The sequence below is a fragment of the Entelurus aequoreus genome, linkage group LG12 (genome assembly GCF_033978785.1).
Source record: "Entelurus aequoreus isolate RoL-2023_Sb linkage group LG12, RoL_Eaeq_v1.1, whole genome shotgun sequence".
Lineage (NCBI taxonomy): Eukaryota > Metazoa > Chordata > Actinopteri > Syngnathiformes > Syngnathidae > Entelurus > Entelurus aequoreus.
Window position 1 is genome coordinate 50,137,843 of NC_084742.1, and position 19,973 is coordinate 50,157,815.

General features: G+C 39.5%; 2 protein-coding genes across 3 annotated transcripts in view; one reads left to right on the forward strand and one right to left on the reverse strand.

The window, feature by feature from the left end:
* The window catches only part of elp5 (elongator acetyltransferase complex subunit 5), a 27,641-nt gene extending 25,893 nt beyond the window's left edge, over positions 1-1,748 (reverse strand). Inside the window, exons 1-2 of one of the 2 annotated variants that reach the window (XM_062066186.1) lie at positions 1,339-1,748; positions 1,202-1,259 (exon numbers count right to left, since the gene is read on the reverse strand). In XM_062066186.1, the coding sequence (XP_061922170.1) occupies positions 1,202-1,259; positions 1,339-1,393 (113 nt within the window). In that variant the 5' untranslated portion in view covers positions 1,394-1,748. The remainder of the gene's footprint in view (positions 1-1,201; positions 1,260-1,338) is intronic. The other variant, XM_062066185.1, reaches the window with a different exon arrangement.
* Positions 1,693-19,971, forward strand: phf23b (PHD finger protein 23b). Its single transcript, XM_062066184.1, has 5 exons — positions 1,693-2,196; positions 2,864-2,895; positions 2,980-3,072; positions 11,329-11,911; positions 18,903-19,971. Exons 1-5 carry the CDS (start codon positions 2,169-2,171, stop codon positions 19,094-19,096), a joined length of 930 nt encoding a protein of 309 aa, XP_061922168.1. The 5' UTR covers positions 1,693-2,168; the 3' UTR covers positions 19,097-19,971.
* The last annotated feature ends 2 nt before the right edge of the window (positions 19,972-19,973 follow it).

Sequence of the window (19,973 nt, forward strand, 5' to 3'; positions counted from 1 at the left end):
GACAAATCTTTTTTTGGATATACATACAGGGATCGATTCTATTGGATAGTTAGATTTTTTTGCTCCTATCTGCTTTTAGCGGTAAGATCTCAGCCCTTTGTGTACTCAAGATAGTTTGCACACGGTTTGCTGCATGGTAGCCATATTGGTTTGGTTGAATCTTTGTTCACCGCAAGTAAACGGGTCAGAAAAAGTCATGTGACTGAATAAAACCTATATAAAAGCCTCAGGCGGCATGACTACTTTGGATTAAGGAGTGTAAATGTGACTATGTGGGTGTTATTAAATGTATAGATGGCTCTTGTAAGGTTAAAAACCAAGTTAGGAAGGCTGTAAAGAGGTTTTAATGTTCTAGCTATGAAAATATTGATCATTTCTATTTGGCGCAAATTTATTTACCTCGATCAGGCCCAGGACTAATAAACAGTGATGAACGAATTACTTTACTTATTTCACTTAATGAGACGCAAACATGTTTTCTATTTAGACCAGGGGTGTCAAACGTACGGCCCGAGGGCCGGTAAAGGCCCGCGAACAGGTTTTAACCGGCCAGTATAAAAATGTACCTGAAATTTTTGAATGAAAGAAACAGCTGTTCTAAATGTGTCCACTGGATGTCGCAATAGCAATTATTTGTATCTTTGTAGAGGATGCTACATATGTACAAAATAAACTATGTGATGTTTTAGTACATCAGTCGAGGAAAATGATCAAACTACATAAATAACATCCTGTAATTTGAATTTGATATCATTTTGTTATCTTAATAAGATTGAAAATTAACACTAATGAGCTGACTGATGAACATACTGTATTCAGAAAATATAAATAACGACAAATAAAGTATATATACTAATAACCGCAACAGGTAATTGTAAAAAAACAAAAAAACAACATTATTTGTACAGTTTCAGAATGTGCTTGTTCTATTTTTAAACAAAGAAAACAAAAACAATCTGCAGTTTTCTTTATTTTTAAGTTATCGTGCCGTGATTTTACCAGTCCGGCCCACTTGGGAGTGGATTTTTCTCCATGTGGCCCCCGATCTTAAAATGAGTTGGACACCCTGGCCCTGATATAGACAGTGTGTCGTATTGACAGATTATTTCTTTGTCAGCGGGCACATTTACAAAAATGTGTGAGGAATCAAGTGTCGCCCACCCACACAAATGCAGTACATAGAACGACAGTACACACAAACCTGATCGCAGCCTTGATGAAGCTCCATAGAAGCCGCCGTCCTGAACAACTGCAGGAATCTTTTAAGTACAACGTTGTGTTATTTGCCTTTCTTGTAGTTTGATGAAACAACAACAGTTTAAATTGCATTTCCATTACCTTGTATTAAAAGCAACCATCCGGCGTCTGTTCCATGTATTAATTCATGCAACATGGTGCTAGCTACTTAAATTAAACTAGCAATTAACATACGATTATTCTTTCCTTTAACTTCCTAAACACGACGAACTGCGTGAGATTGTTCAATACTTATCTTTCTCTCACTTGAGGCATGTCATTAATCATCCCAAATAAATGTAGTTTCTCGCCCAAAAGCAACATCCAGCATTTAGCTTTATGGCGAGGCGAAGCTCTGGTTGTCAATGCCGAGTCCATTCCCCAGCGTTTGAACTTCAAGGGAAATGTAGTCCTTTAGTGTAGAGTCCTTGTTTTCTCACTTATCGCACAACTACAATACCCACACTCCCTTGCGGTCTATAGAGGCTTCTGCCGCGCGCAGACTACTTGGGAGTGTGTCGAATCCGTTGCGTTACATCTTTCTTGCGAACTATCAAAACACAAACAAAAATCGGATACGTTACTTATTTAAATGTTAAATAATGCTTGTAGGCTGGACCGGTGCTTTTGTTTATTTTTAACAAAACAGCATGAGCGAAGGAAAAATTACGTATCGTCAAGTGTGGCGACACTTTTAAAGGCGGTTCGCTGGATTAAGGAGGGGATTTACAGCAACTTTTCATTTTTTCTGGATTTGTTTAATGTTTTTTTTCGTAAAGAAGAGATTATTTTTTTATTTGCATCGGCTATTGCCCGGGTGCTTTCACACCGGGCTGCCGCTGTTGAGCTCCGGCTAGCTAGCGGTTAGCTAGCTGGCTTTTGGATCTAATAATCATAATAAGGCCTGCTCGTCGGAAAGGAGAAGGGGGACAATGCTCGACATAATGTCTGACCACCAAGGTATGTTTAATGACATTATTTAAAAAAAACTGCATAACGTAAGTAGATTTGTAATGTGTAGGTTTTAATACAGAGGTAGCCGATTGCTACCTAGCTTATGTAGATGCTACGTTCGGCTTGCGTATGTCACAATTCTCTATTTTCTCGGTAACTAAATCATCTAAATCCAAAATGTCACAATTGCTTCACTCTCGGCGAATGATGTCGCCTTAATCGTCAAAGCCGGCGGCTTTTCATGTCTTACATGCCTGTCGAGTAAGTGTTCAGTTGGCTTGCTAGCCGCGACGAGCTAACAAACACAAATAAGTTGCCCTTACCTGCACTTGTCAACGATCATAACACAATTACTCATGATAAATCAGCCATAAACTTGAATATTTTTTTAAATGCCTTATCTGTGTGCATTCTGTATATCGAGTGTGTGTTCACCAGCTATCTTAAGCGTGTGGCCAATAAAAGTTACCACAAAAGTCAACAAAGCAAAAGTGTGTTATTTAACAGTCCATGCGCCGTTATATAGTCGTTAAATTGTAACATTGTCGCTAATAAACCTCCCCGCTTGCGTCGCCTATATGGCAAATAATCCCCATTAAGCTGTTTAGCAGCTAATGCTAGCTAGCTTTAATTCATCGAAATGGCTGACAAATTGTGTTTCTCCCCTTTGTAGATTCGCTTCTGACGTGCAAAACTGAACCTTTGGTAAGTTTTTTTTTTACTAGTCTTTAAAAACAAAAAATCAGAAATAGTAATAACATTTTAATTCATGTTTATTTTGGTGTACAGCCCCCAGAGAGGAAGAGAAGGACGGTGGAGGACTTCAATAAATTTTGCAGCTTTGTCCTTGCCTATGCTGGCTACATCCCCAGTCCCAAAGAGGTAAAGGCATGTTCAATGTTTGTATTAAGGGTGGGAATCTTTGGGCACTTCACGATTCCAATTTGATTAGGAGTCACTTGCTCCGATTTGATTATAAATTAATTATATCCCTTTAATTATTATATTGTAATTTATTATTAATGTGGCAGCACGGTGGAACAGGGTTTAGTGCATGTGCCTCACAATACAAGGGTCCTGAGTTCAATCCCGGGCTCGGGATCTTCCTGTGTGGAGTTTGCATGTTCTCTGTGGGTTCCCTCCGGGTACTCCGGCTTCCTCCCACCTCCAAAAACATGCACCTGGGGATAGGTTGATTGGCAACACACTAAATTGGCCCGAGTGTGTGAATGTGAGTGTGAATGTTGTCTATTCGTGTTGGCCTCAGCGACTTGTCCAGGGTGTACCCCGCCTTCCGTCCGAATTTAGCTGACATAGGCTCCAGTACCCCCCGCTACCCTAAACGGGACAAGCAGTAGAAAATGGATGGATTGATGTTATTATTGTATATAATATTTCATTATTAATACGTTTCGGAGCTGCACAATTATTGGAATTGTATTCCCGATCATGATTTTTGCTGTTACGTCTGAATGAGGGTGATAATTTCCCCATTGTGGGATAAATAAATCTATCGTATCCTATCAGCGGAAATATTAACATTTAAAAAGCAGGCATTGCGACACACCAAATCAGGCACTTTTACAGCCGCGTGGCAGAAGAGCAACCAGGGCTTGCGGTAAAGCGGTAACCGCCCAAGTCAGAGGCCATTGTGTAAGCACATAGAGCTCCATTACCATGCCAATCACCTCACTAACCGATAGTAACACACTTTTCATGGGCTGCTGCAGCCTGTCGTCTTGTTTCTCTTCCATAGAGTCAGTCTGGTATTAAATGGCGACAGGTGTGAATGCCTGCACAACACACTCTGTACGTGTCCTTGCACTAAATTAGTCCAATACTTCAAATAGTTCAGCTTTAAATTAGACTCCTACAACCCATGAAAACCCCTGAATCCGATTGTGTTTAGTTTTTGAAAAGTCGGACTAACACACCTGGATTATGTGATTGATTGATTGGGGTTGTGCGGCCGCAGGGGACCCTTAGTATCGCGCATGCGCCAGTCTCAACTTGCGGGATGTAACCCAGAAGCAGATACCATTCAATGAAAACCTAGCAACATCGCAGGGCCAACACAGATAGGCAGAAAACATTCACCCTTACATTCACACCCTAGAGCCCATTTAGTGTTGCCAGTCAGCCTTGAAGCATGTATATTAAAGGCAAATAATAAAGCGTACACAAACCTCTTCACGCTGCATTTGTGCACTCCAAACTGTCAGTCGGGGCACAACCGGTCTTTTCCTTCGGATTTAAAACTCCTTCCAGCAATCCAGATCCTTTTGAATGAACTCATGATAATCCAAAATTTTGTTTCCATGATTCGCCATTCTTAAATTCCTTTGAAAAAACTTTGCCGCCGGTCTTTCTTTGATTTGTACCTGCATCCGTCTGGAAACTTTCTTGGTAGTAGTGTGTATAAAACAATCTTGCCTTCCTTCATATTTCCTCTGAACAGGCCGTTCTGAATTTTGCCCTGGTGTGACGTCAGCAGATTATCCATACATAGCATATTTTTACCCAAAAGGCTTTGCGTGGGTCCGCCATAGTAGTTTAACACTGTTGTCAAAAAGATCCTTCTTTTCTCTATCCTCTGCTGTCGCTTATTCTAATACAGAGTAGTTTATATACTTAATCTGGCAGTAGACTCACTATGTAAACGCTAAAAACTACAACAAAGATGACTGGTAGAAGACGCAGTCAAAGTGGAGGCACGTAAATAACTGAGAAGGCTGTCAGAAAGCAGCTTGGAAATGGTCTAAAACACGGTCTATGCAAAATTTTGACTATAGAACTACCTTTACATGTTATGTAGACCACAAAGAAGTGTTAAATGTAAAAAAAAATCATAATATGACATAATGCATAAAATGTAAGGTATATGCCGTATTTTCCGGACCATAGGGCGCACCAGATTATAAAGCGCACTGCCGATGAATGGTCTATTTTCGGTCTTTTTTCATATATAAAGCGCACCGGATTATATAGGGTGCATTAAAGGAGTTATATATATATATATATATATATATATATATATATATATATATATATATATATATTATTTTTTTTTTCCTTTTGGTCTACATAACATGTAATGGTGGTTCTTTGGTCAAAATGTTGCATAGATAATCTATCAATCAATCAATGTTTATCTATATAGCCCTAAATCCTTATGTTTTACAGATGTGAAGTGAAGTGGATTATATTTATATAGCGCTTTTCTCTAGTGACTCAAAGCGCTTTTACATAGTGAAACCCAATATCTAAGTTACATTTAAACCAGTGTGGGTGGCACTGGGAGCAGGTGGGTAAAGTGTCTTGCCCAAGGACACAACGGCAGTGACTAGGATGGCGGAAGCGGGGATCGAACCTGGAACCCTCAAGTTGCTGGCACGGCCGCTCTACCAACCGAGCTATACCGCCCCATCATCATCTTCAAGCCGCTTTCTAACAGTCACGTCAGGATGCGCCGTTTTGTGGGCGGTGTTATTTCCGTGGCTCACCTTAGGCAGCGTCTTCTCCCCATCATCTTTGTTGTAGCGGTGTAGCGTGCAAGGACGGGAGCGGAAGAAGTGTCAAAAGATGGAGCTAACTGTTTTAATGACATTCAGACTTTACTTAAATCAATAATGGAGCAGCATCTACTCATCTGGAAACAACAACTCCAGAAATGTGTCCCATGAAAAACCGTCCGACCGGAACTCTAATAACTAAAGTTCCTCGGATTAATAATGTAAACTCACTATACCGGTATGTTTTAGCGCTTTCATGGCGAGTTTACTGACAAGTAAGTTACTGATGATAAGTAAGAACTTTACACTACTTTATATTAGAAATGGCAACAGCGGAGGATGAATGTTCCATAACAAGAAGATAGAGAAAGAGAAGAAGCTTATCAACTCCGCTGTAGGCACGGTAGGTATGATGTTTGATAAGAAATTATCGAGTTCGAGCCTGTTATCGAATCCTCTTATCGAACCGATTCCTTATCGATTCTCTTATCGAGTCCAGATAGGTGGTTGTATATGGAAAAAAACACACAATATTTGGTTTAACAAAAGCTCACTTTTATTATATAAGAAAACAATTTAATCTAATAAATAAATAAATATTGACTGTTACCCCCCTAAAAAAATAAAATAAAATAAATAAAAAATGACTGTTGTTACCCAAAGTATATTAAGTGGGATTTTTTTCAGAAAAACAAATATATACAGTAACACAAAAACAACCTGTCTCTGTGATCACTATAGGTGTATAAATGATAATATAGTGTTAAATAAAATCAGTCCCTTGGGCACAAAACTGAAAATAATACAGCTTTCCAAAAAGTGCAATTCTGCTGCTATTTGACATAACTGTTTGTTATGATGCTTTGACGTTTTTGCACTTTATTTCTTTATTGAAAGAAAATTCTATGAAGACAAAAGTTCTTTGCAAATGTGGTTACAATGCTAAAAAAATGAAAAGTTAAAGCTAAAAAAAGAAATACACTTTGAGTTAACATTATTTCCTTATATGGGGAAAGATGTTATGAGCTAGGGAATATAACAACTACACTACCCAGCATGCAACGGGAGTGACGAGCATGCGCGGTAGCCCCGAAAAGTGTTGCATATCGTCACCCAGCAGCTAAGAATGAGCACGCTGTGAAAGTAAACGTCAAGAACTCAGCCAACACGCCTCGTCTGCATTATGTATAATTAGACAGACAACACATATACAGTGTGATTTGGTTTTGTTTACAAGGACAGAAAAACGAAAGTTAAAAAAGGGAGATGTCATATATGTATGTGCTGCGGTTGCTTTAAGAACGTTGTGACAGCTGCCGTAAAGGAGGTACGTTGCTAGCCTGGTTGCTATGTTTCCGGTTGGTCGTAAAAGTGTTCGTCATGTGTTTGTACCCTGCTCAAATCGCTCAGTAAAGTTATTCATTGGATTATACCTTTTGTTTTGAACTTTATTACACCTTGGAGCGCTTTTTCCCGTCCATTTTGTTCCTGCTTTCGCTATCTGCGCCTAATGACTGAGCTACGTGACGCCATTTATTGTGATGTCCCACGGAGCATTTCTGGTCGGGACGGGATTCGTTCCCAGGGATTCGAATAAAGAACCAACTCTTTTTCTTTACTATAGTGGTCTCGATAACGGGTACCGGTTCTCAAAAAGGGATTCGAGTCCGAGGACTCGGTTCTTTTCTTATCGAACAACCGAGAAAACCGGTTTCGAGTATCATCCCTAAGGCACGGACTACAAAGGCGGACCCGCGCAATTTTTCAGGATTTACGCAGATCCCAAATACAGATCAGAAGGTAAGAAAAGTTGCTTTTGCATAATATTGCGAAAAAAAACGCCAGATAATGTCTTACCTTATACACACACCATAATAATTGAAGCACAGTACAATCCATCAAGCGGTGCGGCTTCATAGTTTACCAAAGTCGTACTAAAACATTTTGATAGATTTTTGAGCGCAGTGTTATGTTCTATTTTTCTTTGGAACATATAAAATGTTGGTGTTGTTTACTTGAGTCATATTGCCATCATAGTGCAGTCTACACGTATCTCTTACATGTTTGACTGCCATCTACTAGTCACACTCATCATTACACCATGTACCAAATGAAATTGCTTTGAGGTCGGTAAGCAAAACCAGAATTATTCCGTACATTAGTCGCACCAGGTTACAAGGCGCATTGTCAAGTTGAGGAGAAAAAAAGGATTTTAAGTGCGCCTTATAGTCCGGAAAATACGGTACTTAATCTGTCAGTAGACTCACTATGTAAGCGCTAAAGACTACAACAAAGATGACTAGTAGAAGACGCAGTCAAAGTGGAGGCACGTAAATAAGACCGCACATCCTGAGAAGGCTGTCAGAAAGCAGCTTGAAGATGGTATTGAACACTGTCTATGCAACATTTTGACCAAAGTACCACCTTTACATGTTATGTAGACCAGTGGTCCCCAACCTTTTTGTAGCTGCGGACCGGTCGACGCTTGAAAATTAATCCCACAGACCGGGGGGGGGTTTAATTTTTTTTTTGTATTTATTTTTTTTACAATCGTGTGCTTACGGACTGTATACCTGCAGACTGTATTGATCTATATTTATATATAACGTATATATTGTGTTTTTTATGTTGATTTAATAAAAAAATTAATATATTTTTTAAATTTCTTGTGTGGCCCGGTACCAATCGGTCCGGTGGTTGGGGACCACTGATGTAGACCACAAAGAAGTGTTTAAATGTAGAAAAAAATCCTAATATGACATAATGCATTAATTGTAATGTATATACCTACAAGATGGCCATAAAACTCTGGGGGATGCGTGACGCATCTCCGTATTTACCACACAAAATTAAAACAAATGCCACATTGGCTAAAAAACTGCAAATGAGTTAGTTTTTCTGTTTATTTCTCAGTTCTTCCAACAACAGTAGACCGACATTGTGTACCAGGATGCCAGATCAAACAAGGAGATGGGAAGGGAATAGCATTTGACAGCATTCCCAAAGATCCCAAAAGACGACACAAGTGGATTACAGCAATAATAGATGCTCGAAGCGAACAGACAAGTAACAACTCTGAACCCTTAAACATCAGATTCCATGAGTATGCGACTGTGTAGACAAAGAACACTTTATATCAGGTATGGGATCTCACATTCTACACCTTAATACTGTGTATTTGATCATCTGTTATTATGGTTTGTGGCGGGTTTCAGTGTATGAAAACGAGTGAGTTTGACCCATGTGTTATGACTGTGATTCTGTGGGGACACCAAGGTAAAACAAGGGAAGCTAAATACTTGTTGCTCACACAGCTATGAGCAATTCATAGCAGAAAACACGTGAAATTGTTGCTCAAATGTTACATTTCTGCAAGTTTATGCTGTATTTGTAGGAATCTTTCAAAATATTGCTTTGCTCTTGTTTCTTGTGGCTAAGGTTTGATGTGTTGAAGCTCAATGTTTTTTCACGTCCTCGCGAAATGTTTGCAGAACATTTGGTGCTACAGGTGGGGGAAATAATCGATTTTTAGATGCATTGCATTTCGGACACAAATTATTAGAGAATCGATTAGTAAACATCTATAATCGATTTAGTTCTTGTAAATAAAGTAATGCAGACTGTTCTAAAATTTGGCTGGCTACGACGAGCCACCTCACCGAGAGATCCAACCAGCTCCTTTAGGATTAGACACTTATGGTCCAGTTTTGCACACATTTCTAGTAATTTAATAAATGTGATAGAAATTAATTTAACTGTTTCTTATTTTTTTTAGTTGCAAGTGAAAAACGCTTATTCAGTGAAACGAAAATAAATGTAAAACTGCATCAATATACATAAATCAAAGATGCATCAATAATCGATTTTTAATGGAATCGTAGCTCCTGAATCGTAATGAAATCGTGATTTGCCCAAAGGCTCCCACCTCTAGCTACAGCATGCAGAATGTCTTCCTCTGAAACCGTAAAAAAAGCCCCACACCATCGACACCATATTTGTTTACAGCGAGCTCGGGACGTTTACGGCAGGTTGTTTTACAGCACAAGCAAGACAAAGTGGTGCTTGATTTTCCCACCAGATTATATGTTTGTGATACATTTCATGCAGATATTAAACTTGATCAAACGTCATAAAAATGTCCGTGACTGCAGCCAATCTGTCAACATTTCCCTGCATACTTATGGTTGTAAGGTACTGCAGAAGTAAACACAATGGCTTAACTTGAAGCTCAAGGCTCAGAGCTGAGGGCAGCGAAATCAGGCTATTGTTGAAAGAAAAAAGCTAACTCAAAATTGGTTGTGTGTCAGTGGTTTATGTTGTGAATGTGATGTGGAGCAAATGAAGCCAGTGTCCAAGGTGTATATATAACACAACCAGCAAAACAATTCATTTGGTTCATTGTTTGAAAAAGTACCACCCAAGAAATAATGCGGAAAGTGTGAAAATGCGAGTGGAGTCTGCACTGCTTGCAACTGTTTTAGGAGATGTACTAGCGTTGTGACTACTGAACCGATATTTTAATTTAACTAGCTAATCTGTAATATTATCAAAGATAATGCACATTTGCAAGTAGCAATGATAAGCGTATGTAGCGTCATAATTTGAAAATGGCAATAATTATATCAATTATGTTCCTGCGTCGCTGCACAAACGTAAAATAAGAACGTTTGTTTCACTCATTTCCATGGAGCCGAGCTAGCACTTTAGCTGTCACTTTGGCTACGTTCACAATGCAAGGTATGATGCCAATTCACATTTTTTTAGTCGTTCCTACCACCAAAAAAATAAGCGACTTCTCTGTATGTCTAATATGAGCGGAAGGTGTCCCTGTTTTTATAGAAGTAAACGTGACCCGGAGTCGTGCTGGGGTCAGTTCTGGCACGTTTTCAAGGAGTTGGTGCAATTGGAGTCAACATTTATTATTTCCTGTAGGAGATTAAGGAAGTTTGCGGGGCATTTGTCGTGACGTCTGCACTAAGAAGCGTGTGGGTGATGAGGAAGAGTGGTGGGACAATGGCTTACCACACATACTTCTTATTCAGCTCCCACTAACCACTCCCCTGCTTCTGCCACCGCTGTGTCAGGTCATAGTTCACACAGGTCCCCGAAATAGCTGTCCATGTTGCTACATGACTGTGATTTAAGACCTACAAAATCAGCATCTCCTCATCCACCCTGTCAAGGAGGTGAAATACCACCTGAAACAAGTGGACTTCAGGTCTGTCCTTGCCCATTAGGTTGTTTCAAGGTGAAAAGTACGCTCTGCAGTATTTTATTTTGGAAGAAATATCAAATTTGTTTTGTGATTGTGCATGACGTCCTGTCCTTCACAAGCTGATTTTTGCTGATTTGATCCAGCTTCCGGCAAATATAAAACTGTGTAAATGTGGCCGAAAGCTGCCGACTGGCGGAGTCGTACTGCTGCCGTGCACGGCGCGCCCACAGTTGATGGAAACTCACACATTGATTAGAATGGAAACATATCAGCTTCGCTGCTGTTAAATCGTGAAAATCCAGGGTAAGACTGGCGATAAGATAACTGGTCAGTAAAGGGAAAATATAGACAAATGATCAGATTGTCTTTACGTGTCTACTCCACTTTAGATTCTTTGTTTCTGTTGTATAGGAAAGCTCATGGTCACCAACGTCAAGCTCCGCCCACAGCTCAGGGCCGTCAGTGGATGGCGGTGGCAGCAGTGGCTCGATGAGTGCAACTTGGGCAGATGGCGGCTCCTCGGACCTTCACACCATCCACACATTTGTGCGCAAGGCCCGCGCTAACAAGGGCAAAAGCCGCATGCCCCCTGACAGCACCTTGCTGGACAAAATGCGCCTCAAAGACACGCTATACGACGGCGCTAGCCACGCCAAAGCCGAGCGCAGGAAGGACAAAAAACCCAAAAAGTTATTCGGCTTGCCATCTTCGGCGGACAGTGGTAGCAGCGAAGGCGAGAAACGGCCGCGCATCAAACGCTGCAAGAACAGCAAGCAACCCAAACCCAAGAGGTTCAAGAGCACCATGATGCAAGACAACAGTGACCCAGAGGAGCAGCGTGAGGGTGGACAAACTGAGCACAGGGATCCCAGTCCAAGCCTGCATGGCGCCGCCAGCAAGATGACGCACTCTGACGAGACCATGAGGGACGCCGAGATGAGTTCCAGCGAGGGCGAGACATGGATTGCAGACGAAGACATCATGGTAGAGTCTGGTAAGGATGTCATCATTTCAACTTTATGATAAATACATTTTAGGTAAAAATAATCTGTTACAGGGCCTGTGGCTGTCATAAAACCTTTATTAATTGTTAATTGTACAGAGTACATGTGACGTTATACACGTGTAACAGTAAATAAACTGTTTTAATTAGGGCTGTCACCTATTAACTTACATGAATAATCACAAAACATTATTGCGTTAATCATGTAGAAGCAAAGATTAATCGAAATTTGTTTATTTTTTTGTCTTGTCCAGCCACTCAGACAAATCACATTGTCGATGTAGATGCCCATATCTGCTGCACAGATTTACTTTACAAAAGCGAAGTGTGGGATACTTCTCTTGTTGCCTTATTTGTATTTGACTTTATTAAATGAAGTGAAGTGAAGTGAATTATATTTATATAGCACTTTTCTCTAGTGACTCAAAGCGCTTTTACATAGTGAAACCCAATATCTAAGTTACATTTAAACCAGTGTGGGTGGCACTGGAAGCAGGTGGTTAAAGTGTCTTGCCCAAGGACACAACGGCAGTGACTAGGATGGCGGAAGCGGGGATCGAACCTGCAACCCTCAAGTTGCTGGCACGGCCACTCTATCAACCGAGCTATACCGCCCCAATGGATTTATATTAATGTTTGGCGCAGGAGGGGATAGAAAGAAGAAAAAAAGGACAAGAGAGGGATAAGACAGAGAGACAACAGCTGCAACAACAACAAAAACAGAACAGCTGCAAATACAAGATAGTAAAAGTGATTGAGAAGCAGTTAGTGAAGTAAATATTAACACAGAAATGACAATGACATTATTGCACTACAAATGCATCCATCCATCCATTTTCTACCGCTTATTCCCTTCGGGGTCGCGGGGGGCGCTGGAGCCTATCTCAGCTACAATCGGGCGGAAGGCGGGGTACACCCTAGACAAGTCGCCACCTCATCACAGGGCCAACACAGATAGACAGACAACATTCACACTCACATTCACACACTAGGGCCAATTTAGTGTTGCCAATCAACCTATCAAATGAAGCAATAAAAATAACAGTAGAAATAGATTAATAAATCACAATGTATTTTGACAGCTCATGCTCCTTTACCTTAACCGATTAACCGATGGTTACCTTAAAGGGGGCCCATTATGCAAAACCAGCTTTTTTTACCTATTGCTTGGATTTACATGACGTCACAAATCCTGCTCACGTCCCGCTCATAGAATATGTGTATTGGTCTAGCCAGCGTCTATTTTAAATGGATTCTAGGAGAATAATGCCCTATGCTTGAGTTGTTTTTCGCTGTACGAACCTATGAATCGTTAAAGGATAAACGTTTCCTCAGAGTTTCTTGAGAGGTAATCAAGAAAGGCGAAAGAGTGCAGGATTTTACGAAACGATGACGAGAAAAGTGTCATGCACTCCAGTCCAAGATAGCAGAGTCGAAAAATGCTCGTGTTTACAGTGATCACTTAATTAAAGGTTTGTTTGATATACGTTTAGTATTTCCCATTTAAGTATTGTCTTGATATAATTTGTATTTTTTTAAACTAATTTTTGTTTTGAGTGTTTCATGAAGCACCAACTGGCAAGTTTAAATAAGAGAGAGCAAATGTGAGCAAAACCTAAAAGAGTTAAGCTTTTACCAAAGACATAAATAATAAATCAATCTTTCAGCACATACACAATGTCGACATATATAGTTATTTTTTGATAAACAATCATAAATGAATCTTTCAGCACATACACAATGTTGACATCTATAGATATATTTTGATAAACAATCATAAATGAATCTTTCAGCACATACACAATGTTGACATCAATAGTTATATTTTGATAAAGACGAGGAAAAACATGCATACTTGTAACGGTGCGTGCAACAACAACAACAAACATGGCTGCAGACATGAAGTTAAATCCTGAAATGCAACCTTACCCAAGCAAAAATTATGCATATTTATGGAGAGTCTCGATACCAATTTCCTTGACCCAGCCACACACAAACAAGTTGTAGACCTCCATGCTTTTCCAAGTTTCATCTGTTTTGTCTGTAGAATGGTGTTTGGAGCACCAGATAGTTCGACATGTCTGGGAATGCCACTAACGGGTAATCCTGGAGATCACTCGACAAATCTTTTTTTGATAAAGTATAAGGATCTATTCCATTGCATAGTTTGATTTTTTTTGCTCATACCTGCTTTTTGCAGGAAGATCTGGGCCTCTTGCGTACTCAGATAGTTTGCACGCTGCTTACTGTACAACAGCCATCTTGGCTTGGTTGACCACCACGGGTTTTCACTTCCGGGAAGAAGTCACATGTCGGAATACAAGAAATTGGTACCTGTTTTTGTGTATTTGAGATCTGCAAAATTCCCGAAAATGTGAAATTATTTATAAAATCTTGTCTTCCTTCATACTTCCTCCAAACAAGCCATTTGGAATTTGTCCCATTTATGACGTTTGATCTAATCTGCCATTGTAGTCCGCACTGTAGTGATTAGGCCTCTTTTTTACTATCCTCTTGTTGTGGGGCAGACTGGCTTGTACATACACATGCATCCTCTGCTGTTGCCATTCCCAATACAAATTGGTGTTTAGTTCGAACTAATATCAGTCAGTATTTTCGCGATGGAAGCGCTAAAAACGACAACATGACGGGTAGAAGACGCAGTCGAAGTGGAGGCGTGTAAATAAGACCACCCACAAAACGGCACTTCCTGAAGAGACGGTCAGAAAGCACCTTGAAAACAGTCTTTAAAACATTATCCATGCAACATTTTGACCAAATAACCACCATTACATGTTATGTAGACCACAGAGAAGTGTTTTGAATGTGGGAAAATAAATCATGATATGACCCCTTTTAAAGGCAGAGCAGGTTGTTGTACCGTCAGTGATTAGGTCGATGCACACGACAATGTAAAGAATAGTGAGAAGACTCTGACTGGTGTCCTCAATGGCAAATTTCAATACCAAATACTCTGAAACATATAAAAAAATCTGTAATAAACAATAACATTGTATCGTGTCACAATATTGACTTCTTATTTAAAGGTAATTTGGATTATGCAAGCAACTCATTTTCTGCAGTTAAATTGCGATAATCAATATGCAAATTGTGATTATTCTCATTTAAACAATGTAATCGTTGGACATGACTGGGATTGAATAGCAAAACAACATAAAAACTATACAGTCACTTTTTCACATACTTAATTGTTTTGCACATGTAACAAGAAGTGGCCACTGTTTTAATTAGTAGTGTGACAAATTAGAAACTCTTTAATACAACTTAATGAGTCGGGTCAATGTTCAACCGGCCTGCATGAAGCTAGTTCCCTTATTATTATGAAATATTAAAAATCCACTGCTTTTTGTCTGTGCTGTTTTTATTTCATTTACTTCTCCTGCAACCCTCACTCGTTAAGATTTGAAAGGTGGCAAAGTTACTCGACGGTCCCCTGCACCTCATATTTGTCATTTAAAAACGATACATTCTGAACAACAACTCGTGGTTAAGATCTCAATACCTTGAAGAAACCTTGTTGTCAGCAGACCAGACATAGTAAATACTAGAGATGTCCGATAATATCGGACTGCTGATATTATCTGCCGATAAATGCTTTAAAATGTGATATCGGAAATTATCGGTATCTGTTTCAAAAAGTAAAATGTATGACTTTTTAAAATGCTGCTGTACGGAGTGGTACATGGACGTAGGGAGAAGTACAGAGCGCCAATAAACCTTAAGGGCACTGCCTTTGCGTGCCGGCCCAATCACATAATATCTACGGCTTTTCACACACACAAGTGAATGCAATTCATACTTGGTCAACAGCCATACAGGTCACAGGTCAACAGCCATACAGGTCACACTGAGGGTGGCCGTATAAACAACTTTAACACTGTTACAAATATGCGGCACACTGTGAACCCACACCAAACAAGAATGACAAACACATTTCGGTAGAACATCCGCACCGTAACACAACATAAACTCAACAGAACAAATACCCAGAACCCCTTGCAGCACTAACTCTTCCGGCACGCTACAATATACACCCCCCGCCACCCCCTAGCCCCCACCTCAACCCCGCCACCCCCAACACCGCCCACCTCAACCTCCTCATGCTCTCTCAGGGAGAGCATGTCCCAAATTCCAAGCTGCTGTTTTGAGGAATGTTTAAAAAATAATGCACTTTGTGACTTCAATAATAAATATGGTAGTGCCATGTTGGCATTTTTTTCCATAACTTGAGTTGATTTATTTTGGAAAACCTTGTTACATTGTTTAATGCATCCAGCGGGGCATCACAACAAAATTAGGCATAATAATGTGTTAATTCCACGACAGTATATATCGGTATTGGTTGATATCGGAATCGGTAATTAAGAGTTGGACAATATCAGATATCGGCAAAAGCCATTATCGGACATCTCTAGTAAATACATCTACTTTTCCACTGCTTGATTCTGTGCTCATTCATGCTGTTTTAACATTTAGTGGAAATAAAGCATACTGTGTAACTGCGGTTGCAGGGATGAATCCCGAGTAGATTCAATCAAAATCATTATTAATCGATTTAGAACTTAAGAAATCATATTGTAATGGTTTTAGGAAATTGATACTCTGCAATGAAAATGGTTCTACAGCCATCTGCAATATTTTCCAAATGAAAAATTCAATAGGTGGTACCAGCACAGCGGTATTCAATAACAGCCAGCAAATTTGTCACGTCATCTGCTCACCAAAAATGAAACGGACTATGAAGCATTTTAACAAGGGCACTGACAAACACAGGCTGCTACGGCGAAGCATCAAAGTAGAGTTCCGCAGGAAAAACAAATATTCAAATGAAATGGAAAAGGCAGACCACGGGAATATGTAGTCAAACATATTGCTTCTGACAACCAGCCCATACAGGACTGTCTCAGAAAATTTGAATATTGTGATAAAGTTCTTTATTTTCTGTAATGCAATTAAAAAAACAAAAATGTCATACATTCTGGATTCATTACACATCAACTGAAATATTGCAAGCCTTTTATTATTTTAATATTGCTGATTTTGGCATACAGCTTAAGAAAACCAAGTTAAAAAAAAAAGATTTATAACAGCAAAACAAAATCAAATATTTGAAAATGTCAATTAATGCACTCAGTACTTGGTTGGGAATCCTTTTGCATGGATTACTGCATCAGTGCGGCATACTTACAATTAATTCTGGCCCTCTATAGTACTTTTTTGTCCGTATGGATGCGAATCGGTCTTCAATTATATTCAATATGGTCTTAAAAAGTCTTAAATTGGACTTGTTGAAACCTGCAGAATTCCTGTAATAGTATATTGTCATTAGGGATGATACTCGAACCCGGTTTTCCCGGTTGTTCGATAAGAAAAGAACCGAGTCCTCGGACTCGAATCCCTTTTTGAGAACTGGTACCCGTTATCAAGACCACTATAGTAAAGAAAAAGAGTTGGTTCTTTATTTGAATCCCTGGGAATGAATCTCGTCCCGACCAGAAATGCCCCTTGAGACATCACAAGAAATGACAACGTACCGGTAGCTCAGTCATTAGGCGCAGATAGGAAACGCAGGAAAAACAATGCACCGGAAAAAGCGCTCCAAGGTGTAATAAAGTTCAAAACAAAAGGTATAATCCGATGAATAACTTTACTGAGAGATTTGAGCAGGGTACAAACACATGACGAACACTTTTACGACCAACCGGAAACATAGCAACCAGGCTAGCAACGCACCTCCTTTATGGCAGCTGTCGCAACGTTCTTAAAGCAACCGCAGCACATAAAGCATATATGACCTGATCTCCCTTTTTTAACTTTTGTTTTTCTTTCCTTGTCATCAAAACAAAATCACACTGTATATGTGTTGTCTGTCTAATTATAAATAATGCAGACGAGGCGTGTTGGCTGAGTTCTTGACGTTTACTTTCACAGCGTGCTGGGTGACGACATGCAACAACACTTTTCGGGGCTACCACGCATGCTCGTCACTCCCGTTGCATGCTGGGTAGTGTAGTTGTTATATTCCTAGCTCATATCACATCTTTCCCCCTATAAAGAAATAATGTTAACTCAATAAAGTGTATTTATTTTTTTAGCTTTAACTTTTCATTTTTTAGCATTGTAACCACATTTGCAAACAACTTTTCTCTTCATAGAATTTTCTTTCAATAAAGAAATAAAGTGCAAAAATGTCAAAGCATCATAACAAACAGTTATGTCAAATAGCAGCAGAAGGGCACTTTTTGGAGAGCTGTATTATTTTAAGTTTTGTGCCCAAGGGACTGATTTTATTTAACACTACATTATTATTTATACACCTATAATGATCACAGAGACAGGTTTTAGTGTTACTGTATATATTCGGTTTTCTGAAAAATCCCACTTAATATACAGTACTTTGGGTAACAACAGTCAATATTTATTTTATTTTATTTTTTTAGGGGGGTAACAGTCAATATTTATGTATTTATTAGATTTTATTTTTTTCTTATATAATAAAAGTGAGCTTTTGTTAAACCAAATATTGTGTGTTTTTTTCCATATACAACAACCTATCTGGACTCGATAAGAGAACCGATAAGGAATCGGTTCGATAAGAGCATTCGATAATAGGCTCGAACTCGATCATTTCTTATCAAACATCATCCCTACCTAACAAACTTCTGTCAGAAGTATGACGAATGCAAAGGGCAAATAGTGTCACAAATACAATTTACAAAAAAGAACCCAAACTTTGCTAACAAATGACATACACCGTTGAACGTGTGTCTGCTAAGCTTCGTTCACGCCTCTCCTTATTTAAGCGTACAATTTGAGGCTGGCCATACTAACATTGCAGCGACTCCAACTGTGAAACTTTGCGCAACTTTGGTCGAATTTGCAAAGTTTGTTTCTCGCTGTATGGCATCTAAGTTTATAGCCAATTTGTGCTAATTTCTTCCTCAAATGTTTTTCTCTGTAGGGGACGACTCGTGGGACCTGATCACGTGCTACTGCGGGAAGCCGTTTGCTGGGCGGCCGATGATCGAGTGCAACCAGTGCGGTATCTGGGTGCACTTGTCCTGCGCCAAAATCAAGAAGTCCAATGTCCCCGACATCTTTTACTGCCACAAGTGCAGGGACTTGAGGCGGTCGGGGCACAAAAAAGACACTTAGAAACAAACTTTAGGGGGCGGAGGGGCATGGTTGGTGGTCAGAGATTGGTTGTTAAGCCAGCCCCTTTTGCTTTTGTTGCCTAAAACAGCCAAAAACAGCCTAACCCGTCACTGCATTTGTCTTTCTTTTTGGACAATCAACAGTTGTTGTTTTTATTTTCTTTGGACAAGTTTTTTTGCGTTCATGACAAACATAGTTGGTCTTAAGGGCGAGCAGTGTTGGCTTCCAGGAATAATATTTGTCTAAAAAGGCAGCTCGTGTTTTTTTAGTGTCAGTGTTAGTCACTGATGAGATTTAATCCTGATTTCAGACAATGGGCTTTTTTTTGTTGTTGTGCATCAATTTTAAACTTTGGTGTCCCCGTAACCCTTGCGGTGGGCGACCCGACTTCAATAATGAGCTATTTTTTTTGTGCATCAATTTCAAAATTAAGTATTGCACTTTTTACTTATATCTGTTCTTGACCGAGCGCTTACACTCCCGTACGAGCTTGTATGTAACAAGCAAATGTTTTATTTTGGTTTGCATCACAAGGCTTCTTTTCCGTTGGCACTCTTTAAAGGCGAGTCAACTCCCACTTTAAGACAATTGTAAAAGTGTACAGAGAGTAAGTTGACGCCATGGATGGTATTTTGGCTGTTTTTCGTTTAATTTCTTTGTTTTCGGGGATCGGTGAGTAGCATTTTTTTGTGCTAACTCTCTTTCTCAATCGTTGTGTTGTACATATTGCGTTCTTTGACAAATGTACATATGTGAAAGTTCAAGAGAGGGGAAAAAACTAGCCATGCAAAAAAAGACTATATTTTCCGCAGTTATGCATTTTTTTTTTTTCTTTAATCGTAGTTTGGAAAATAAAATTCTTATTTGGGAAATTATG